Raw genomic sequence first — 20,244 nt, forward strand, 5'->3', positions numbered from 1 at the left:
GATGGAGACTCTGTGCTGGTCACAGTTGTCCTTGGGACTTGGGGACCGTGGGTCATGTCTCCCAACTGCCAGTTCTGTGTTGTTGTGTCTGGAGTTTCCGAGGTGTCTGCTCCTCTACCGTCCTCCTGACATTTCATTGTGACGTGTCTTCGTGTGGGTCTCTTGTCATCCACTCTAGTTAAGAACTTGGGTAGGACTTTCAACATATGCGTTGCTCCCTGTCAACTCTGAGAAATATTCTTGAAATTTTTAGAAACAAATTTTAAGAACCAAACAGGTCCTCTCTCCTGCTGCCTTCACCTCCTGACTGTACTATTTCGGGGAAGTACAACTGTAATCATCCACATTATGGACTAAATTATTCATTTCTAGAGTCATCATTTTAACTTCCCAGAGCTCTTTCTTGTTCTAGGATTGTTCACCATTGTGTGTGGTTCCGATTCTGTTCCATATGCCATATGCTTCTTACACTCTGTAGACATGATTGATTCTAGTGACTGGGGACCTGTTAGGTCTCTTGTCATCTGTCCTCGGGATATCCTGACCTTTCTCCACACACACTCACTTCAGGAGTGACTTACATTTTCTTATCATTTCTGCTAATGCCCACCTCCCACGGGACAGTGCCAGTGTTGTGTCACCAGGGGCTCATGCTTTTTCTTCGATTTACCTCTGGAGTCAGCTGGAGTCAGCAGCCTCTGGAAGCCTCGAGATGTACGATGTACACAGGATGATGGGCTTTACTGTGATTTGAGCACGCAAGTCCCACTGTCTCTTAATGTCCTCTTAGGCTCTGAGCCTACCAGCCTCCCATCGCAGAACGTTCTGGAACGTTGCAACAGTTCACTTGCATGGAGTGCACACTCATACCCACCTCCCGATGGACAGAGAGCCAAAGAAAGACAAGTCGACAAAGCCTCTGAGTGCAAACATTCTGGATTGAACCCTGGTTCCATTACTTATCCTCCCTGAGTCTCCCTCTCCCTGTGTGTACAAAGGGATCCCCTAGGGGGTGCCTCATGGGTTTGCTTTGATGATTAACTTTGACCCTCTGTGTACATCACATGGGGATAATGCCTGAGACATATTCCACTACTTATACTTATCGTTATCATATTGATTCTAGCACTAGATATAGTTCCATTCTTTGTTTTTATAAACCACAATTCAAGAAACTTCCCTGAAAATATAGTGTTGAAGTTTAAAAAAAAAAATTTGTTAACGTTTATTTACTTTTGAGAGAGAGACAGACATAGCATGAGTTGGGGAGGATTGGGGGTGGGGGGTGGCACAGAATCTGAAACAGGCTGCAGGCTCCATGCTGTCAGCACAGAGCCCTGATGTGGGGCTCGAACTCACAAACCATGAGATCCTGACCTGAACTGAAGTCAGAGGCTTAACCAACTGAGCCACCCAGGAGCCCTAGTGTTGAAGTTTTTTAAGGTTTATTTATTTTTGAGAGACAAAGCATGAAAACGGGTGAGGCAGAAAGAGGGAGAGACACAGAATCCAAGGCAGGTTCCAGGCTCTGAGCTATCAGCACAGAGCCTGAACTGGGCTCACACTCACAAATCTTGAGATCATGGCCTGAGCCGAAGTCTGGCACTTAACCAACTGAGTCACCCAGGCGCCCCCCTGAAAATATATGTTTGAGAACACATGTGATTATCTCCTTAGGATAAACTCCTACCTGTGTGGCTTAGTCTGGTAAGCATGAGCCTCTTGATTTCAGCTCAGTTCATGATCTCCGGGTTCCTGAGACCCAGCCTGTTGTGGGACTGCTTGGGATTCTCTCTCCTCTCCCTCTCTCTGCCCCTCTCCCCAATCCTGCGTGCACTCTTTCTCATTTTTCTCAAAATAAAGAAATAAAAAACTTTTAAAAAGCTTGAACTCCTAAAAGAGAATGTCTATGTCACAGTATCAGCACACTTCAATTGTGGAGACATTTTGCAGAACCCTTGAAAATTTTTATACCAGTCATCACTCCCATTATCCTTTATGACGGTGTATTTTCCTGACCCTCTGTTGGACACTCTCCTCACCTACTTTTACCTTTGCCAAGTTGAAGATACTAGGTTTTGGTCCACTTTTTTATTCTGGTGGAAAACAAGTAGCAGGAGGCACCGTAAGAATGTCCGGAAGGAAAGGGACAGAACAGCAAGAAACTGAAAGCAGTTTCATTCCCAGGACAGAAGGCCGCCTGGACTGCTCGCTCTCTCCAGAAGGACATAGTATGGGCATCAGGCCTGGGATAAGAATGTTTTGTCTGGTGCCAGATGTACTCATGACCCAGTATAGAATACACTGCAGGCGCATGGCCTGTCAAGATGCCAGATACTATGTTGTATGTGCTCGCTGTTATCAGACAATTTGCAAAAATAAAAGAGGCTTGAGCCAGGAGACCGGTGCTTTGGCTCCTGGAGAGTCAGCCCCCTGCTGACTCACGGCACCTTCAGACCCTGTCTCTCTACAGCTGGCGCCAGAACGGGGACCTGAAGGTGGACGTTTGCCACACTGCTGAAGAAGTGCCACAGGAACCGAAGGGGACTTTGGAGCCAGGAAGCTCACCCTTCAGGATTTCTGCAGGGTAAGTATGGGGAATTCTACCTTATCTAGTTAGGACTCACATATTTAGCTCTTGCAGACTTTATTAAAGAGCTCAGGGGTAGAAGTGAACTGTTCAGTGTTTGAGGATTTGTTTTATTTGGTAAAGAAACATTGTTACTGGTTTACGCCCTCTGGGAAAAATGCTTTGAATCAGAAACTGTGGAATTTGGTCTTAGGTGCTTTGCCCTCAGCTCATCAAAAGAAAAAGTAATCCCTCTCTCCCTATTGTCTTTATGTAATTTAATTTCCCTGGCTTTGCAGCCCTTGCAGTCAGAATCCAGGGAAGAAGGGGGCATTAGTCCTTGCAACCACTACTGGCTGAAAGTGATAATGAGCTTGTGGATAATGAGGACTGGGAGCCCAGCCCCTAGGCCCACCACCTGAGGGACAGAAACCTAAGGGCTTCCCGGGTTAATGGCCCAGAGATAGTTGCATCTCAAGCCTCCGGACACCTGCCTCCCGCACTGCCCCAGGGTCCTGAGCCGGCGGATCCTGTTGAGCAAACTAAATGTTCCGCTTATTCAAAAAACCTTGATACTTCTGCTCGGAGCATCACAGTTCCTGTTTCCCCCATGATGCAGATGCTTCAACAAGCTAAGCCTGCGGGGGACACTGAATTAATGGCTAGTATGGCTGCAGCTTATCCTGTCAACATTACCCAAATTCCTCCTCATCAGCAATATCCTCAGGGAGGGCAACGACTTGATCATCATTACCTTTAAGTTTTAAGGTCATTAAGGATTTGAAACGGGCTTGCACGCAACATAGTGTTAATTCCCCTTATACGTTGGGATTGGTGTCTGCTTTAGCAAATTCAGAGCGACTCATTCCATGGGACTGGGGGGGTCCTAGGTCGCACTGTCCTAAGTGCTTCTGAATTTTTGCAGTTTAGAACTTGGTGGGATGAAGAAGCACAGATACAGGCCTGGCGTGATGCCACCACCAATGCTCCTGTGCCTATTACCGGAGAACAACTTACCAGACTGGACAATGGTTTGGCATACAGGTTCAGCTTCAGTATGATGATCAAGCCGCGATACAAGTTAGATTTTGCTGCCTTGGTGCCTGGGAGAAAATAGCTCCCCCAGGACAGGCTACACCCTCTTTTGTTCAAGTTAAACAGAGTCCTAAGGAGCCATGTAGATTTCATCCTGGGACTAAAGGATGTTATCAGCGGGCTTACCTGATCTCTTATAGCTGCTGGCTTTTGATAATGCTAATAAGGAATGCCAGCAAACTTTATGACCTGTGAAGGCTCAAGGAGGTGATTTAACTGATTATTTAAAGGTGTGTCAAGATATTGGCCCAGAGACCTATAAAATGGGGCTACTGACAGGGGCTATTCAAGGCACTGGACCTTGCAAACAGTCCAAGTGTCTTCGCTGTGGCAGATGGGGACATTATAAAAAGGATTGTCCACAGCTGAGTCCTAGAGATCTAACAATTGCTGTGATACCCCTTGGCCACCAGAAGGAAATACTAAACCTCTTGGCTTATGTGCCCCATTCAATAAAGGCTGTCACTTTGCAAATCAATGTGGATCTAAATTCCATAAGAAAGGAGCTCCCCTGACATCTCCATGGGGAAAAGGGATAATCCGACCCCCGCCACACACACACACACACAAAGCCCTAATGTAAACAATATGGGGAATCAGATTCTACATTGTTATCCTGTGAGCAAAGAGACTCTTCATGCAAATCTGTCCATGACCCCCTCCAGGACACAGGACGGTGCTCTGCATTAGATATCCCAGCCCCAGATTCCCTGGTCCTGGAATCTGCCATGGGAATTTATAAGGTTAAAACTGGGATTTATGGCCCTCTTCCTTTAGGGTCCCTTGGCCTTCTTACTGGACCAAGTGTCTTATATCCAAGGGAGTTCATGTCCACTTAGGAATTATAGATGTTGATTTTAAGGATGAAATTTTAAGAATGGTTAGTACTTCTGTTCCTTACTGTGTCATGGCAGGAGATCCCATTGCTCAACTAATTACATTGCTTTAAATTCCATGACGATAGAACGGCAGGGAGGGTTTGGACCTACTGGCAATCCCGTATCTTGGCAAATGTTTCTAAAGGACGGAAGGCCTGAGATGACCTTACAAATTAACGGAAAATTGTTTACTGGCCTGGTAGACTCAGGAGCTGACGTCACCATCATTGCTTCTAAGTTTTGGCCCAAGAATTGGCCACTTTGTCCTGTATCCACAGTATATACAGGTGTAGGAAAAGCTACTGATACCCCACAGAATGTTGAAATTTTTCTATGTAAAGGGCCCGAAGGCCAGGCTGCTACTATCCAGCCTTATGTTACTGACAGAGCTACTAATCTGTGGGGAAAAGACCTATGAAGTCAATGGGGAGCATATATTAATATTCCTTATGTTTCCCCTGCTGCGACCAATATGATGTCCAAAATGAACTATCATCCAGTAAAAGGGCTTGGACAACAAGAAAATGGGCATATGAAGCCAATTACTGCTGAAATGTGGCCTCCTTATGTGGAACTGGGATATCCTGTACAGAATTCAAATTTAGTGTAAGGGCCACTATCCTGAACAACATTATGCCTTACCATTAAAATGGTTAACGACTGCCCTGGTGTGGGTGGAACAGTGGCCCCTTCCAAAAAAGAAATTAGAGGCTTTAGAGCAATTAGTGCAAGAACAATTGGATGCCGGTCATATAGAAATGTCCACCAGTCCATGGAATTCTCGGGTGCTTGTGATAAAAAAAAGATCTGGGAAATGGAGAATGTTAACGGACTTAAGGAAGGTAAAGAAGGTTATATAACTTATGGGACCTTTGCAACCTGAGCTCCCATCCGCTACTATGATTCCTCAGAACTGGTCATTAATTATAGTAGATTTGAAAGGTTGTTTTTTCACAATTCTACTACAGCCAGATGAGAGAGAAAAATTTGCTTTTTCTGTACCTTCATACAGTCATATGGTTCCTGTGCAACGCTATCAATGCAAAGTGCTTCCTCAAGATATGCTTAATAGCCCTACTATGTGTCAGCATTTTGCTAATCCGCAGCTTTCACAATTAGGCATTCAGTTTCCACAGGTGTTGAATATCCATTACATGGATGATATTCTTTTTGCAGCAGAAATGCCTACACAGGTAGAAGATCTTTATCAAGCTGCTAGATTATCGTTACCCAAAAAGGCCTAATAATAGCGGAGGATAAGGTGCAAACCCAAGATCCCTTCCTTTATCTTGGTGCAAAAATTCACAAAGCAACCATCTTTCCCCCAAAAGTATAAAGATGCCGAGATAATTTAAAAACTTTAAATGATTTCCAGAAGTTACTAGAAGATATAAATTGGTTGCGACCTGCTTTGGGAATCCCAACTTCTAGCTTATCTCATCTTTTCGGAACATTAGCCCGTGATCCCAACCTTAACAGCTATAGAGTCCTCACAAAAGAGGCAGCGGCTGACCTACAATGGATTAAAAATCATATTGAGAATTGTCAGCTCACTCGGATTTGACTTAATGTTCCTCTTCAATTATTGATTTTTCCTACTCCACATTCTCCACTGCGGTCTTACTGCAGGATGGGGGAATCACTGAATGGCTGTTTTTACCAAAAAAGGACACTAAACTTCTTACCATATATCTGAATAAAATTAGGAATATAATTTGGAGAGGCCAATCCCAACTACGTGTGCTTAATGGTGGTGATCCCTCCTCTATAATTATTCCTTTATCATATCAACAAATTGATATGGCTTACCAAACTAATATACAAACGCAAATAGCCTTGTCCGATTACGTAGGGAAATTAGACAATCACTATCCAAGGGACCAAATTTTGTCATTTCTCAAAGCTACATCATAGATTTGGCCAGAGAATTCGAGACCAGCCTTTAGCAGATGCTGACACATATTTTAGAGATGGAAATGGTCACGGTAGAGCCTCTATACACGGTCCTATCTCTAAGGCCTGGCAGACACCCTATACATCTACCCAAAAGGCTGAATTAGCAGCCGTTATAGAATTGTCGCATCTTGTACCTGCCTCCCTAAATATTGTGACAGATTCACAATATGTGTGGCCCATGAAAGGGCGGGCCTACGCCAGCCGACTCCATCTTGTTCTGTGTCCTTCACCTTGACCACACCTCCTCCCCTTGAGTAACCCCCCCTCACCTGCCTAACAGGACTCGACCCTTCCCCAGCACCCTTCCCCAGCCAATCGGCTGAGGCCATAGCCATTACCTCACCAACTGCCCCCAGGCCCCAATAAAACCTTTGTCCTTTTGAAACTCGCTCTCTTTCCCTGGTATCTCACCGCTGCGTCGGTGCAGGTAGGGGATTGAGCTCGAGCTAGCTCGAATAAAGGCTCTTTGCTTTTGCATCGGACTCGGCTCCCTAGTGGTCTTTGGGGATCATGAATTCTGGGCATAACATTTGGGGGCTCGGCCCGGGATCCCCAAGAACCCCCAGGGACCCCCGACCCGGAGAGCCTGACTGGTCACGGTTAGTGTCTGTTTGTTCTGTCTTTTCTGTGTGAGCTCATTTCTGGAATTCTGGTAGTGCCCAACGCGGTCTAAGTGGACGCACTGGAGGACCACGGGCCGGGAGTTTCGGAAGACGTTCCGATTCTCCCTTCTGGAGGGACGTGGAATCCCCTCAAAGGTCTGAGACGAGGCGGGTCGCTCCCGCTGGTCGGCGTGAGGCCGTCGTCTTTGGAGGGACGTGGAATCCCCTCATCGGTTTTGGAGGGACGTGGAATCCCCTCATCGGTTTTGGAGGGACATGGAATCCCCTCAAAGGTCTAAGCTAGCTTGCAGTTTTGCTTCCATGGAGTTGGAAGACTTTCTAGGGGCCCTCTGTTTGTCTGTTTTTGTGTTTCTCTGTTTTGTTCTGTGGACTTACTGGACGGACGTTATGGGACAGACTCAGACTACTCCTCTAAGTATTATGATTGATCACTTTAAGGATGTGAGGGGAAGAGCTAACAACCTCAGTGTGGAAGTCCGAAAGGGTCGGTTGCAGTTTTTTTGTTCTAGCGAGTGGCCAACTTTCAATGTCGGATGGCCACCAGAGGGGACCTTCGACCTCCCTACCATCCACCGAGTCAGGAGTATCATCTCTCAGCCTAAGACGGGCCATCTTGATCAGCTCCCTTACATTATCATTTGGCAGGACCTTGTAGAAGACCCACCCTCTTGGCTTAAGCCCTTCCTAACCCTGCTCCCTCCGGAGCCAAAACCCATTCTTGCTTTGCAGGAGACAGAGAAGAGGAAAAGTCTTACCCAGCCTTCAGCACCCCTCTACCCTGTCCTACAGGGGGGTACTGAAGAAGAATTAATTTTTCCTCCCCCGTATAACCCCTCTAGGATGCCGGAAGAACACCATCCTCCCCCTCCGGGGGAGGCAGACGCTGTTCCGAGAGCGAGAGCGGGAGGCGGAAACGCTCCAGGGGGAAGCCCGCCCTTTACCAGACAAAGGGCTCAGAGGGGGCAATCCGCCTCCGCCGCCGACTCCACTATTCTGCCCCTGCGAGCCACCGGACCCCCAGACGCGGAGGGGAATCAGCGCCATCACTATTGGCCTTTCGCCACTAGTGACCTCTACAATTGGAAAGCTCAGAATCCTAAGTTTTCCGAGAAACCGGCAGGGCTTATTGATTTATTAGACTCTGTTCTTTTTACCCATCAGCCCACGTGGGATGATTGCCAGCAGCTTTTGCAGGTCCTGTTCACGACTGAAGAAAGAGAAAGAATCCTCAGTGGGGCCCGGAAACTAGTTCCAGGCGCAGACGGGAATCCCACCACCAACCAGGCTCAGATAGATGCCTCCTTCCCCTTAACTCGGCCCCAGTGGGATTTCAACACGGCAGAAGGTAAGGAGAGGCTCCGGGTCTACCGCCAGACTCTAAGGGGGGGTCTCCGAATGGCTGCTAGAAAGCCAACCAATTTGGCCAAGGTAGGAAATGTACAACAGGGAAAAGATGAATCTCCGGCTGCCTTTTTAGAACGGATCATGGAGGCATTCCGTACCTATACCCCCATGGATCCAGAGGCTCCGGAAAGCAAGGCAGCTGTTATCATGGCCTTTGTAAACCAATCGGCCAAAGACATTAGGAGAAAATTACAGAAAATAGATAGACTAGGAGAAAAAAGTCTGCAGGACTTACTGGTGGTAGCCGAAAAGGTATATAATAACCGGGAGCCTCCTGAGGACAAGCAGGCTCGCGCCATGGCGGCTGCCAGCAGTAAGCAGACTCGAGACCTGGCCAGAATACTACTAGCTACCACTGCTGACTTCCCCGAGGAACGAGACCGCCGTCTCCGTTAGCTGGCAGACGATGCAAGAAAAGGTAAAGGAACCACCAAGGAGGGGGAAGCAGAGGCTGCAGAAGGATCAGTGTGCATACTGCAAGGAGATAGGGCATTGGGCCCGAGATTGTCCAAAAAGGGCCGGCGGGAAGGGAAGCAAGACTGATCGAGTAAAAGTCCTAGAGCTAGATGAACTAAGTGATTAGGGGAGTCGGGGTTCGGACCCTCTCCCCGAACCCAGGGTAACTCTTAAAGTGGAGGGGACCCCTATTGACTTCCTTGTCGACACCGGAGCACAACATTCGGTCCTCCGCACCCCACAAGGAAAACTAGCCAACAAGAAGTCCTGGGTACAAGGGGCAACTGGTATGAGCCAATATTCATGGACTACCCGAAGAACAGTAGATTTGGGAACGGGCCGGGTATCCCACTCCTTTATGGTAATACCAGAATGCCCCTACCCGCTGTTAGGACGGGACTTACTGACCAAGATTGGAGCTCAGATAACTTTCAGACAAGGGGGGCCTCAGGTCACCGATGGCAAGGGCCACCCCATCCAGGTCCTGACCATGAAACTGGGGGATGAATACCTCCTCCACCAGGAGGCGCTCCCGAGAGAGGATAATATAGACAGATGGCTACAAGAATTCCCCTCGGTTTGGGCAGAGACGGGGGGGGGATGGGACTAGCCCCTCATAGGACCCCAGTCCTTGTAGAGCTCAAGCCAGGAGAGAGTCCGGTAAGGATCAAACAATACCCCATGTCTCAGGAGGCCCGGAAGGGGATCCAGCCACACATCCGGAGACTATGAAGCCTAGGGGTACTAGTTCCTTGCCAGTCTGCCTGGAACACCCCCCTACTGCCGGTCAAAAAGCCTCACACAAATGACTACCGACCGGTACAAGACCTCCGGGAAGTAAATAAGAGGGTCACGGACATACACCCAACTGTTCCCAACCCATATACTCTCTTGAGTTGCTTGGCGCCCTCCAGGGTCTGGTATACTGTACTAGATTTAAAGGACGCCTTCTTCAGTCTGCCGTTGGCACCCCAGAGCCAACCCTTGTTCGCCTTCGAGTGGCATGATCTGGAGGAAGGCTACAATGGGCAACTCACCTGGACACGGCTACCTCAGGGATTCAAAAATTCACCCACCATCTTCGACGAGGCACTACACGAGGACCTGGTATTTACAGACACCTTCTCTGGCTGGGTGGAGGCATACCCAACCAAGCATGAAACGGCTCAGACGGTGGCTAAGAAGCTACTAGAAGACATCTTACTCAGGTATGGTTTTCCTGCCATGGTAGGATCAGACAATGGACCAGCTTTTATCTCGCAGGTAACACAGGCAGTAGCCAAGGCGGTGGGGGCAAACTGGAAATTACATTGTGCTTATAGGCCCCAGAGCTCAGGACAGGTAGAAAGAATGAATAGAACCCTAAAAGAGATCCTTACCAAATTAACCATGGAGACTGGAGGGGACTGGGTGACTCTCCTACCGTACGCCCTTTACGGGGTTAGAAACACTCCTTACACTCTGGGTTTTACTCCCTACGAGATTATGTTTGGCAGGCCACCCCCTGTTATTCCCAGCCTTCGAGCTGAACTTATTGCTGAGTTTAAAGATCAAGAACTTTTTCTTTCCTTGAGCGGGCTCCAGAGGGCGCACAAGAACATTTGGCTGCGCCTCCGTGCCATCTACGAGGCTGGCCCGATCGCGACACCTCATCAGTACAGGCCGGGAGACTGGGTCTACGTCAAGAGGCACCACCGAGAGACTCTCGAGCCGCGCTGGAAGGGACCCTACATCGTGGTGTTGACAACCCCCACAGCTCTCAAGGTAGACGGCATCACGACCTGGGTCCATCACACCCACGCTCAGCCAGCGGACCTCTCCTCGATCCAGAAGGACGTTGTCACGCGATGGGCCATCAGTCGGGACCAACACAACCCGCTCAAGCTCAAGCTACAGCACATTTGACCTACCTAATATTGGTAACTCTGTTAACTGCTTGTCATTGCTCATGCTGCCGGGAGTCCCCACGCCCCCCAAAACATCACCTGGCAGATCATAGACACCAGCTTGGGGACAATACTTAATCAGACGTCCCAGAGCCACCCCAGGGACACTTGGTTCCCAGAACTTTGCGTAAACCTCCAAACTCTGTTCCCCTTGTCACCATAAATGCAGCCGGTCCCATGATTGGGTCCCTAAGCTACATGACAAGGGGGGAATGAAAGGGCGGGCCTACGCCAGCTGACTCCATCTTGTTCTGTGTCCTTCACCTTGACCACACCTCCTCCCCTTGAGTAACCCCCCCCTCACCTGCCTAACAGGACTCGGACCCTTCCCCAGGATCCTTCCCCAGCCAATCGGCTGAGGCCATAGCCATTACCTCACCAACTGCCCCCAGGCTCCAATAAAACATTTGTCCTTTTGAAACTCTCCCTCTTTCCCTGGTATCTCACCGCTGCGTCGGTGCAGGTAGGGGATTGAGCTCGAGCTAGCTCGAATAAAGGCTCTTTGCTTTTGCATTGGACTCGGCTCCCTAGTGGTCTTTGGGGATCATGAATTCTGGGCATAACAGCCCACAGTCCGAAATATTGAAACCGCACATATTGTTCCATGAAATGAATTACATCATCTGTTTTTGCATTTACAAGAATTAATATGGCAAAAGCAACACCTTTATATATAATTCATATTCACAGTCATTCTAACCTTCCTGGCCCATTAGCCTCAGGAAATTCCATTGCTGATGACTTATTACAAGGCTCTTTACGATGACACAACAGGAGCATATGCTTCACCATAGTAATGCCCGAGGACTTGCACATAGACACACTGTAACACATGCTCAGTCAAAAGATATTGTTTGTGCCCATCTTTCTTGCGAGCTCCTCACTGTGGCTCCATACACCTCTGGAGTGAATCCTCGTGGACTACAGGCAAGTGAACGTTGGCCATCTGATGTTACCCATATCGCAGCTTTTGGTAAACTCCCTTATGTGCGTGTTACTGTGGATACCTTCTCCAGATCTGGGCCACGGAATGTACCAGAGAAAAGGCTATGCACATTATTGCCCATTTTCTTGAAACCTTTGCAATTCTAGGTATCCCACAATGCATTAAAACTGATAATGGCCCTGCATATGTATCTCATAAGGTAGCCCGCTTCTTCGCAGCCCAACAAATTACTCCTCTTACTGGCATTCCCTATAACCCTCAAGGTCAAGGGATCATAGAATGCACTCATCAGGTACTTAAAATTATGTTAATTAAACCAAAAGGGGTAAAAGAAGAAGGACTTAGACCTACACCATGGGACCAATTACACTGTGCCTTATATACTTTAAACTTCTTGGACACACAAGGACCCCATACATGTCCTGCTGCTGAGGTACACTGGCACAGGCAAAAAGCCACCCCTGTTTATCAGCTGGTATGTTGGAAAGATGAGAAGGGGCACTGGGAAAAGGGAGAGGTTGTTGTGTGGGGCAAATGGTAGGCTTATGTCTCTATGGATCAAGGCTACCAGTGGTTACCCAGTCACGACTTGATATCCAGGCATGAGCCAGTCCAAGTGACATCAATTCAACATGACTCCACTAGTCAAAGAGTTTCGCAGAATGTCCATCCAGAAACTGATAATTGTGCCCAATGCACCACACCCTCTTCCGAGGTACATGAGGTGGCTCAGCCTCCCACTTGGGGATAAGTTAAGAGGTTGACACATGATGTTGAAAAAATATTGATGCAGACTTGCAGCCCACAAACTCCTGCTCACCTCTTCCCTGCGATGGTCGCGGTTATACTACTACAGTAAGCACTGGTAACTACACTTCCTGGACTTATATCCCTCATCTACCTCTCAGTCAGGATATGACTCAATTGGTATGACTCCCCCATGCTGGTATATACAAATGACACTGAATGGACACCTGGGGCATTTGACAACAGAAGACCACATAGGCCAAATGAAGAAGGTACTATTATGGATGATTATACTATAGGGATTGAAGGTCCTCCTGTGTTTTCATTATGGGAAACACTGCGTCAAAAGTAAGCTTCCAGCATGGCTCTCTATTATTAAAAATGGGACCCAACACAAACATGTGTTCATACTATCCGCCCATTCTCTGATTGGCTCCAATCTTACAATTAATGACACTCCTCCAATGCTTCCGTCTTGTGCTACTTGTACATTGTCAGAATGGGACAGATGGGTGACTTAGGAGGCATTTAGAGGGGAGATAGGGTGAGTTCTTTTAAATACTTCCTATGGAAGCATCATTGATTGGAGCCCTATGGTCTCAGCTTGCATTAAAAATTCGTTACAGGGGCGCCTGGGTGGCGCAGTCGGTTAAGCGTCCGACTTCAGCCAGGTCACGATCTCGCGGTCCGTGAGTTCGAGCCCCGCGTCGCGCTCTGGGCTGATGGCTCAGAGCCTGGAGCCTGTTTCCGATTCTGTGTCTCCCTCTCTCTCTGCCCCTCCCCTGTTCATGCTCTGTCTCTCTCTGTCCCAAAAATAAATAAACGTTGAAAAAAAAATTTAAAAAAAATTAAAAAAAATAAAAAAAAAATAAAAAAAAATTCGTTACAAAATCTACCATGGGGTGTTCATAATCATACTATCCTCAACACTGGTAATGGCTCAATTGTTTGGCACAGTGGGGGATTTTCTGCGTCCAGTCCTCATTTACAACCAGGACCCTTACAAAAGCATCTATGGAAATTAACTGCTGACCCCCACCCTTTCCATACCTGCAAGGGCACATAGTATAAAAACAGCTCCAGCAACATTTCTACTTTATCTTTCACGATCAATAGTACCTAGTACATACGGGCTTGTGTCCGTTTGCCATGCATACTATTAAAAGGACAGAGAGTTTGGAATAATTCTGAGGCCCTTATAATCTGTGTTAACTGCTCATTATACATATAAATGTTGTCTTAACAATTCTATACTCTATACTCTGTCACCGGAAAGCTTATATTTACTTAGAGCACGCCCTGGCCTGTGGGTGCCGCTTTGCATGTCTCGACCACTGCAACATTGTTCAGAAATGTATCTGATGGACCACGCTCTATGGCGAGCTCTTCATGGATCCCGACGGTTTGCTGGAATGCTTGTTGCAGCTCTCATAGGCATTATTGCTGTGTTGCAGCCGCAGCTACTGCGGCTGTCTTGTTGCCCCAATCTGTGCAGACACTACAATTTGTGCAACAATGGCATGAGAAATACTCCAATTTTGGAAGACACAGCGGGATATTGACAGTCGACTGTCCAGTGAGATTGCAGGCCTACAACAGACTGTGTGATGCTGCTGGGAGATCAATTACTGAGCTACAAAGACAAATATCATTAAAATGTGATTGGAACACTACATCAATATGTGTAACCCCATTATCGTTTAATAACACTAAATTTCCTTGGAATGATGTTAGAGACACTTGCTCTGACAATCTAATGTGTCTATGGACATTCAACATCTGCAAGCAGAGATCTATGAGACTTTCAAAACCAATCTGGGCATGTTATCCAGATCTAAGATCTTAGAAAGTATATCAGAGGGATGAGGAAAATTAAACCCGATAGAGCATGTTAAGATATTTAGCTTCTCTACTGCTATTCTGTTTGCCTTAACATGCAATGTATTTATCTTTGCATGTACAGTCTGTGCCAGAGATGACGAGCCTGTCAACGTACCGACCGACAGTTCAGGTTATGCAATGTCCTCCTACAGTCCATCGTATACAGACAGAAAGGGGGAGATGCTGGAGAACAACCAGCCAGAGGCACCATAAGAACGTCCTGAAGGAAAGGGACAAAGCAGCAAGAAACTGAAAGAAGTTTCATTCCCAGGACAGAAAGCCACTGGGAGTGCTGGTTCTCTCCAAAAGGACATCATCCGGGAGCCACCTTGGGGATAAGAATGTTCCTTCTGGTTCCTTCATGACCCAGTATGGAAAACACTGCAGGTACATGACCTGTCAAGAGGCCAAATACTGTGTTGTATTTACTTGCTGTTGTCAACAATTTGCAAAAATCAAAGAGGCTTGAGCCAGGGGACCGAGGTTTTGGCTCCTGGAGAGTCTTAGCCCCCTGCTTTGCAATCCTCTCATCACCACACCTTTAGGAACTGTCTCTCTACATATTCCACACTCTCATTTTCTTTGTGTTTATTTATTACCAATATAGGTGTGTGACATTTCGTGTCTTCCTTTCCAAAGGGTTCTCTAATATTTCTAATTCTCTTTTTTTCTTATTATTTGAGTGTAGCTTACACACACTGTTCCATTCTTTTCAGGTTTACAACATAATGACTCATCATATAATCCAATAATTGCACTCTTGGGTGTTCACCCCCCTAAAAGTGAAAACACAAATTCTTTTATTTTTAAGGTTTATTTATTTTTTTGAGAGACAGAGAGAGTACACAAGCAGGGAAGGGGCAAAAAGAGAGGGAAAGGGAGGGAGAGAGAGAGAATCCCTAGCAGATTCAGTGCTGTCGGCCCAGAGACTGATGCAGGGTCCACACACAAACTGCGAGTATGCATGTCCACACTAAGGAGCATTGTATAGACATTTAGATGCTATTTCCACATCAGAAATGATTTTTGTTTCGCTGAGTTTTGAAACATTTAGAAGTAGGAGTCCAAGGAAGTGTTTCTACTTTTCGGTTTTCCCTGTATCACCATCACGGGACTGGAGGAGGTGCACAGGGACACAGACACCTCAGCAATGGCACGGACTCCTGAGCTCTCCTCTCCTGCAATCACACCTCACCCCTGAGCCTGACCCCTGTGGAGTCCAGGGCTGCTCAGAAACTTCTTCCTTTCCCCACTAAAGCCCAGGCTTCTGCTCAGACATCTCTACCCAGCTTACAGTCCAGACCCCACTCAGGTTTCTCAGTCAGAATCCACCTGAGAGCAGAGCAGTGGGGTGAGGGAGGGGGTGTCCCCTTACCTTCCACCCCACCTGCGGCCACAAGGCCAAGGAGACAAGACCCAGCTGTCTTTCTCCTCCTCAGCCAGGCCCTCCCTAGGGTCTCCTTCAGCTCCAGCACCTGGACAGGGTTGTGGACACCAGGGGGCGCCCACATCCCAAATGATGTTCAGTGAGTTAGGTAATTTTCAAAAGCAACAAGGATACAACCTGTGTTCCCCCCACAGGCAAATGGCTAAGGAAGATGTGTGGTATATACACACACATATATACACACACACTAGAATATTATGCGGCCACAAGAAGGATGAGATCTTGCCACTTGTGACAACATGGATGGACAAACGGGGCAGTGTGTCTGCTAAGTGAAAGAAATCAGATTGAGAAAGACAAGTACCATATGATCTCACTCATATGTGGAACTTACAAAAAAAGACAAATGAATAAATAGACAAGCAAACAGCAGAATCAGACCTATAAATACAGAGAACTCACTGACGACTGTCAGAGGGAAGAAGGTTGGGAGGATGGGCACAGTGGGTGAGGGGAGTGGGAGACACAGGCTCCAGTTATGGAAGGAACAGGTCATAGGAACAAAAGGCACAGCACAGGGAATATCATCAGTGATACTGTAACATCACCGTCTGGTGACAGGTGGCAGCTACACTCTGGTGAGCACAGCATGGTGTAGACAGAGGGTGAAGGGCCCCTGGGTGGCAGTGGGTTCTCCGCTCATGGTCCCAGGATCATGGGATCCAGCCCCGCAGGAATCAGCCTGCTTGAGATTCTCTTATTCATTCTCTCTCTCTCTCTCTCTCTCTCTCTCTCTCTCTCTCTCTGTCTCTCTCTCTCTCTCTCCCTCTCCCTCCCTCCCTGACTCTCTTTCCTGCTCTGGCTGTTTCTCTCTCAAAAAAAGAAAATGTGTACAGAAGTTGAGTCAATTTTTGAACACCCGAAACTAATGTAATTGTGTTTTCCAACTATATTCAAAGTTAAAAATATTTTTTAAAAGAAATTAATTAGGGAGTATAAACCTTAGGGGTGCCTGGGTAGGTAAGTCAGTTGGGCATCCGACTCTTGATTTCAGCTCAGGTCATGTATGATCTCCTGGCTTGTGGGTGTGAGACCTGCATCAGGCTCTGTGAAATGGTGCGTCCTCTCCCATGGCTGCAACTGCAGAGAAAACATGCACAGTTACAATAAGGCATGGGAAGGCTAAGTGAGACTGGCAGAAGCACAAACCCCTATACATGCAGGTGTTCGTGTGGTGTGTGGGGACAGAGGAGAGACTGAGGTGCAAAAAAAAAAATTAATTGAATGAGAGAGGAAAGGGACCGGACATAGAAATGAAGAAAACATCCCAAGATGGCATCAAGGTTGGGACACATATACTTGTCAGGCACCCATTAGGCATCAGGCACCATTCTCTGGACTACATGGTTCAAGACAAAGTCTCTAAGGAACAAGGAGACTCTGAACAGTTGGAGGAACCAATTTCATGGGATCAATACTCACTGGAGGAGGAAACGTCCATCTCATCAGGCAGCTCACTACTACTGCCCTCAGTGTGACCCTGCACCTCACTGAGGATGTTTTCACCTGACACAAATGTGATGGCCAAGCCCTTGGGGGAACTGGCCTGCTCAGGCCTCCTGGAAGGGGACAGAGGGTAGCACTGGAAGACCCCAAAGTAGGAAGACACCCAAAAGGAGGGACGAGGGTGTAATGTACGAAGACATAGGAAATCAGGGGCTGGGAGAGGACACTGGGAGGTCCGTGTGGGTGTGCAGCTTACCCGATGCAGGTAGGTGTGGGAATCGCCAGGCCGGTGGTAGTTGATGGCAGAGTTCACCTGCTTAATGTCCATGCCTTGGCCACATAGGTTGCTGGCCACAAGAATTCGTTATTGAAGACCTTTAAACTACTGGTACCAAAAAGACAATCATAACATGTTTGTTTCTCAGAAAGACAACCATAAACATGTTCACAGACCTTTATCTCATGGGTCTCATTTCCTCCCAAGGACACAAGACATCTTTCCATCTCTCACTCACCTCTCCTCCCGGGGCATCCTACAGTGGATGGCAATGGCTGGCAAGTTCTGCTCCACCTGGAGCTGGGCCAGGGCAATGCAATGCTGAGTAGACTTCGCAAAGATCTTGCCTGTATGTGGAGAGTAGGGGGATGTGGGCCCATGGGTGTGTGTATGGGTGGAGAATGACAATGTGCCAGAGTGGGAGATTTCTGGAAGTACACCCTCCACATGAAACCATTAAGTCCCTCTTATTCCCCACTACATGATTCCTTTTTTCCTCTAAGTATAATTACTCTTCCTTTCTCTCCTTTGCTTCAGATTTTCCTGAGCAAATCAGTCTCTGAGGAGATACAGAGAACAGTAACCAAATCTGGCAGACATGTTAGGAGACAGGAATGAGATACTCCATGACAAAGGGATAAGTATTGGAACTAGGGTCTGGAACGACCATGACCAATATTCCTGCTTATGAAATATTAAATCTAAGACCTACTCTAATTCTGGGAGTAGTTTTAGTGTGAAAAAATTGCACAATCCGTAAGCTGAGAGAAAGCTTCTTCTCAGGTTGTGATACAAGAAGAAATAAACATATTTAAGAACCATAATAAGGCCAATGTATACTGGATTATTTAAGGATTTAAAAGTCCTTCCAGATTTTTTGTAAAGTTTATTTATTTATTTTAAGACAGAGAGAGACAGAGTGAGTATGAGCAGAGGAGGGGCAGAGACAGAGAGATCAAGAGAGAGAATCCCAAGCAGGCTCCACACTGTCAGCACAGAGCCTGAGACAGGGCTCCATCTCACAAACCATGAGATCAGGAGTCTGACCCTTAACCGGCTGAGCCACCCAGGCTCCCCAAAACACCGATTCTTTAATTATTATTGATAAGTTGTAGGTGTTTTAAAATATGCAATTGAAGACAGAAGAAACAGCAGCCCCCACATCGGGAACTGGTCTGACACTGACAGCTGGGCCTCAGTATGGTCAGAAGCTGACTGATGCCACCACTGGACCATATTATTCCTGTGGGACATGAGCCAGTCATCTCACGGAACATCAAAAGCACAAAAGGAGACTCCAAAACCATGACACAACTTTGTCCAATTACAGACAAAAACAAGGCACCGTATGACCCACAAAATACCAAACATCTCCCTGTGCTGGTTATTGTGAGCAATCGCTGGTTTTTACCATTACATTGTTTTTCTCAAGTTTTTATTTAAATTCATTATTTAACATACAGTTTAATATTAGTTTCAAGAGTAGAACTGAATGATTCATTACTTACTTACAACACCCAATGTTCATCACAAGTGTCCTCCTTAGAACCCATCACCCACGAGCCCATCCCCTTTAACCTGTGACCCACCCAGAAGCTTGACAGCTTCTCAGTACTGACCACGTTTTCTGTTGGGATTTGTGGTAATATTAAAACAAATGAGTTTCTTTAAAAAATTTTTAAACGTTTATTGATTTTTGAGATAAGAGAGAGACAGAGTGCAAGCAGGGGTGGGGCAGAGAGACAGGGAGACACAGAATCCTAAGCAGGCTCCCGGCTCCAAGATGTTAGCACAGAGCGCCACGTGGGACTTGAACTCACGGACCATGAGATCATGACCTGAGCCGAAGCCAGATGCTTAACCAACTGAGCCACCCAATTGCCCCAAAACAAATGACTTTTGATAATTTGATTCCACTCTAATCAATGCTGGAACACTTATATTACTTAGTGAAAACAACACACATTACCGAAAAACAATCATGCATTAGTACAAGATCCATTCCATGTGCAGATGGGCCTATGGAGTTAATGTAACAGAGAAAGACACAGTCAATGATACTGTTTCAAGTTCCAGTTTGCAAAGAACCTCAGAGAAAGTACACATTGTGTAGTTTTAATATAGTATCAAACATGAATTCCCATAATTATCTGAAAAGGTTATGACACATACTATTCTCCTATATTTGGTCAAGGACATAAATTTTTTCATATACTTCAGCCAAAACAGCACAAGAGATGCAGAAGCAAATCTGAACATCCAGTGGTCTTCTAAGGAGACAGACAAGAAAGAGACTTGCAAAAATGTGAAATGCAAGAAAACCACTGTTCTCAGTGCCCCCTTTTATTTGGGAACAATGTTACTTTCCATACAAAAAATATTTCTGTTTTCATGTGATTTTACATGAATTAATATATATTTGAACCTGTTTTAGTCCTACTGTGGTAAATAAGGATCCATAGAATCTACAGACACACAATTATCTTTGGGATCCTCACTAATTTGTAAGACTGTAGAGATATCCTGAGAACAAAAGGTCCAGGGCTGAGGGACACAGCAGGACAAAGAGCGTT

The 20,244-nt window shown here is 46.6% G+C and overlaps 2 protein-coding genes and 1 pseudogene across 2 annotated transcripts in view; 2 read left to right on the forward strand and 1 right to left on the reverse strand.

Moving 5' to 3' along the window:
- LOC112853766 (class I histocompatibility antigen, Gogo-B*0103 alpha chain-like) overlaps positions 1 to 20,244 on the reverse strand; it is a 112,149-nt gene that overhangs the window by 33,358 nt on the left and 58,547 nt on the right. The window lies entirely within an intron of this gene.
- On the forward strand, positions 7,142 to 14,182 carry LOC147580838 (uncharacterized). Its single transcript, XM_086705972.1, has 3 exons — positions 7,142 to 8,466; positions 9,916 to 10,405; positions 14,116 to 14,182. Exons 1-3 carry the CDS (start codon positions 7,377 to 7,379, stop codon positions 14,180 to 14,182), a joined length of 1,647 nt encoding a protein of 548 aa, XP_086562098.1. The 5' UTR covers positions 7,142 to 7,376.
- On the forward strand, positions 8,932 to 9,606 carry LOC147580839 (uncharacterized; annotated as a pseudogene).

Source organism: Puma concolor, chromosome B2 (assembly GCF_028749965.1).
Source record: "Puma concolor isolate L17-30 chromosome B2, mPumCon1.1.hap2, whole genome shotgun sequence".
NCBI classification, from domain to species: Eukaryota; Metazoa; Chordata; class Mammalia; order Carnivora; family Felidae; genus Puma; species Puma concolor.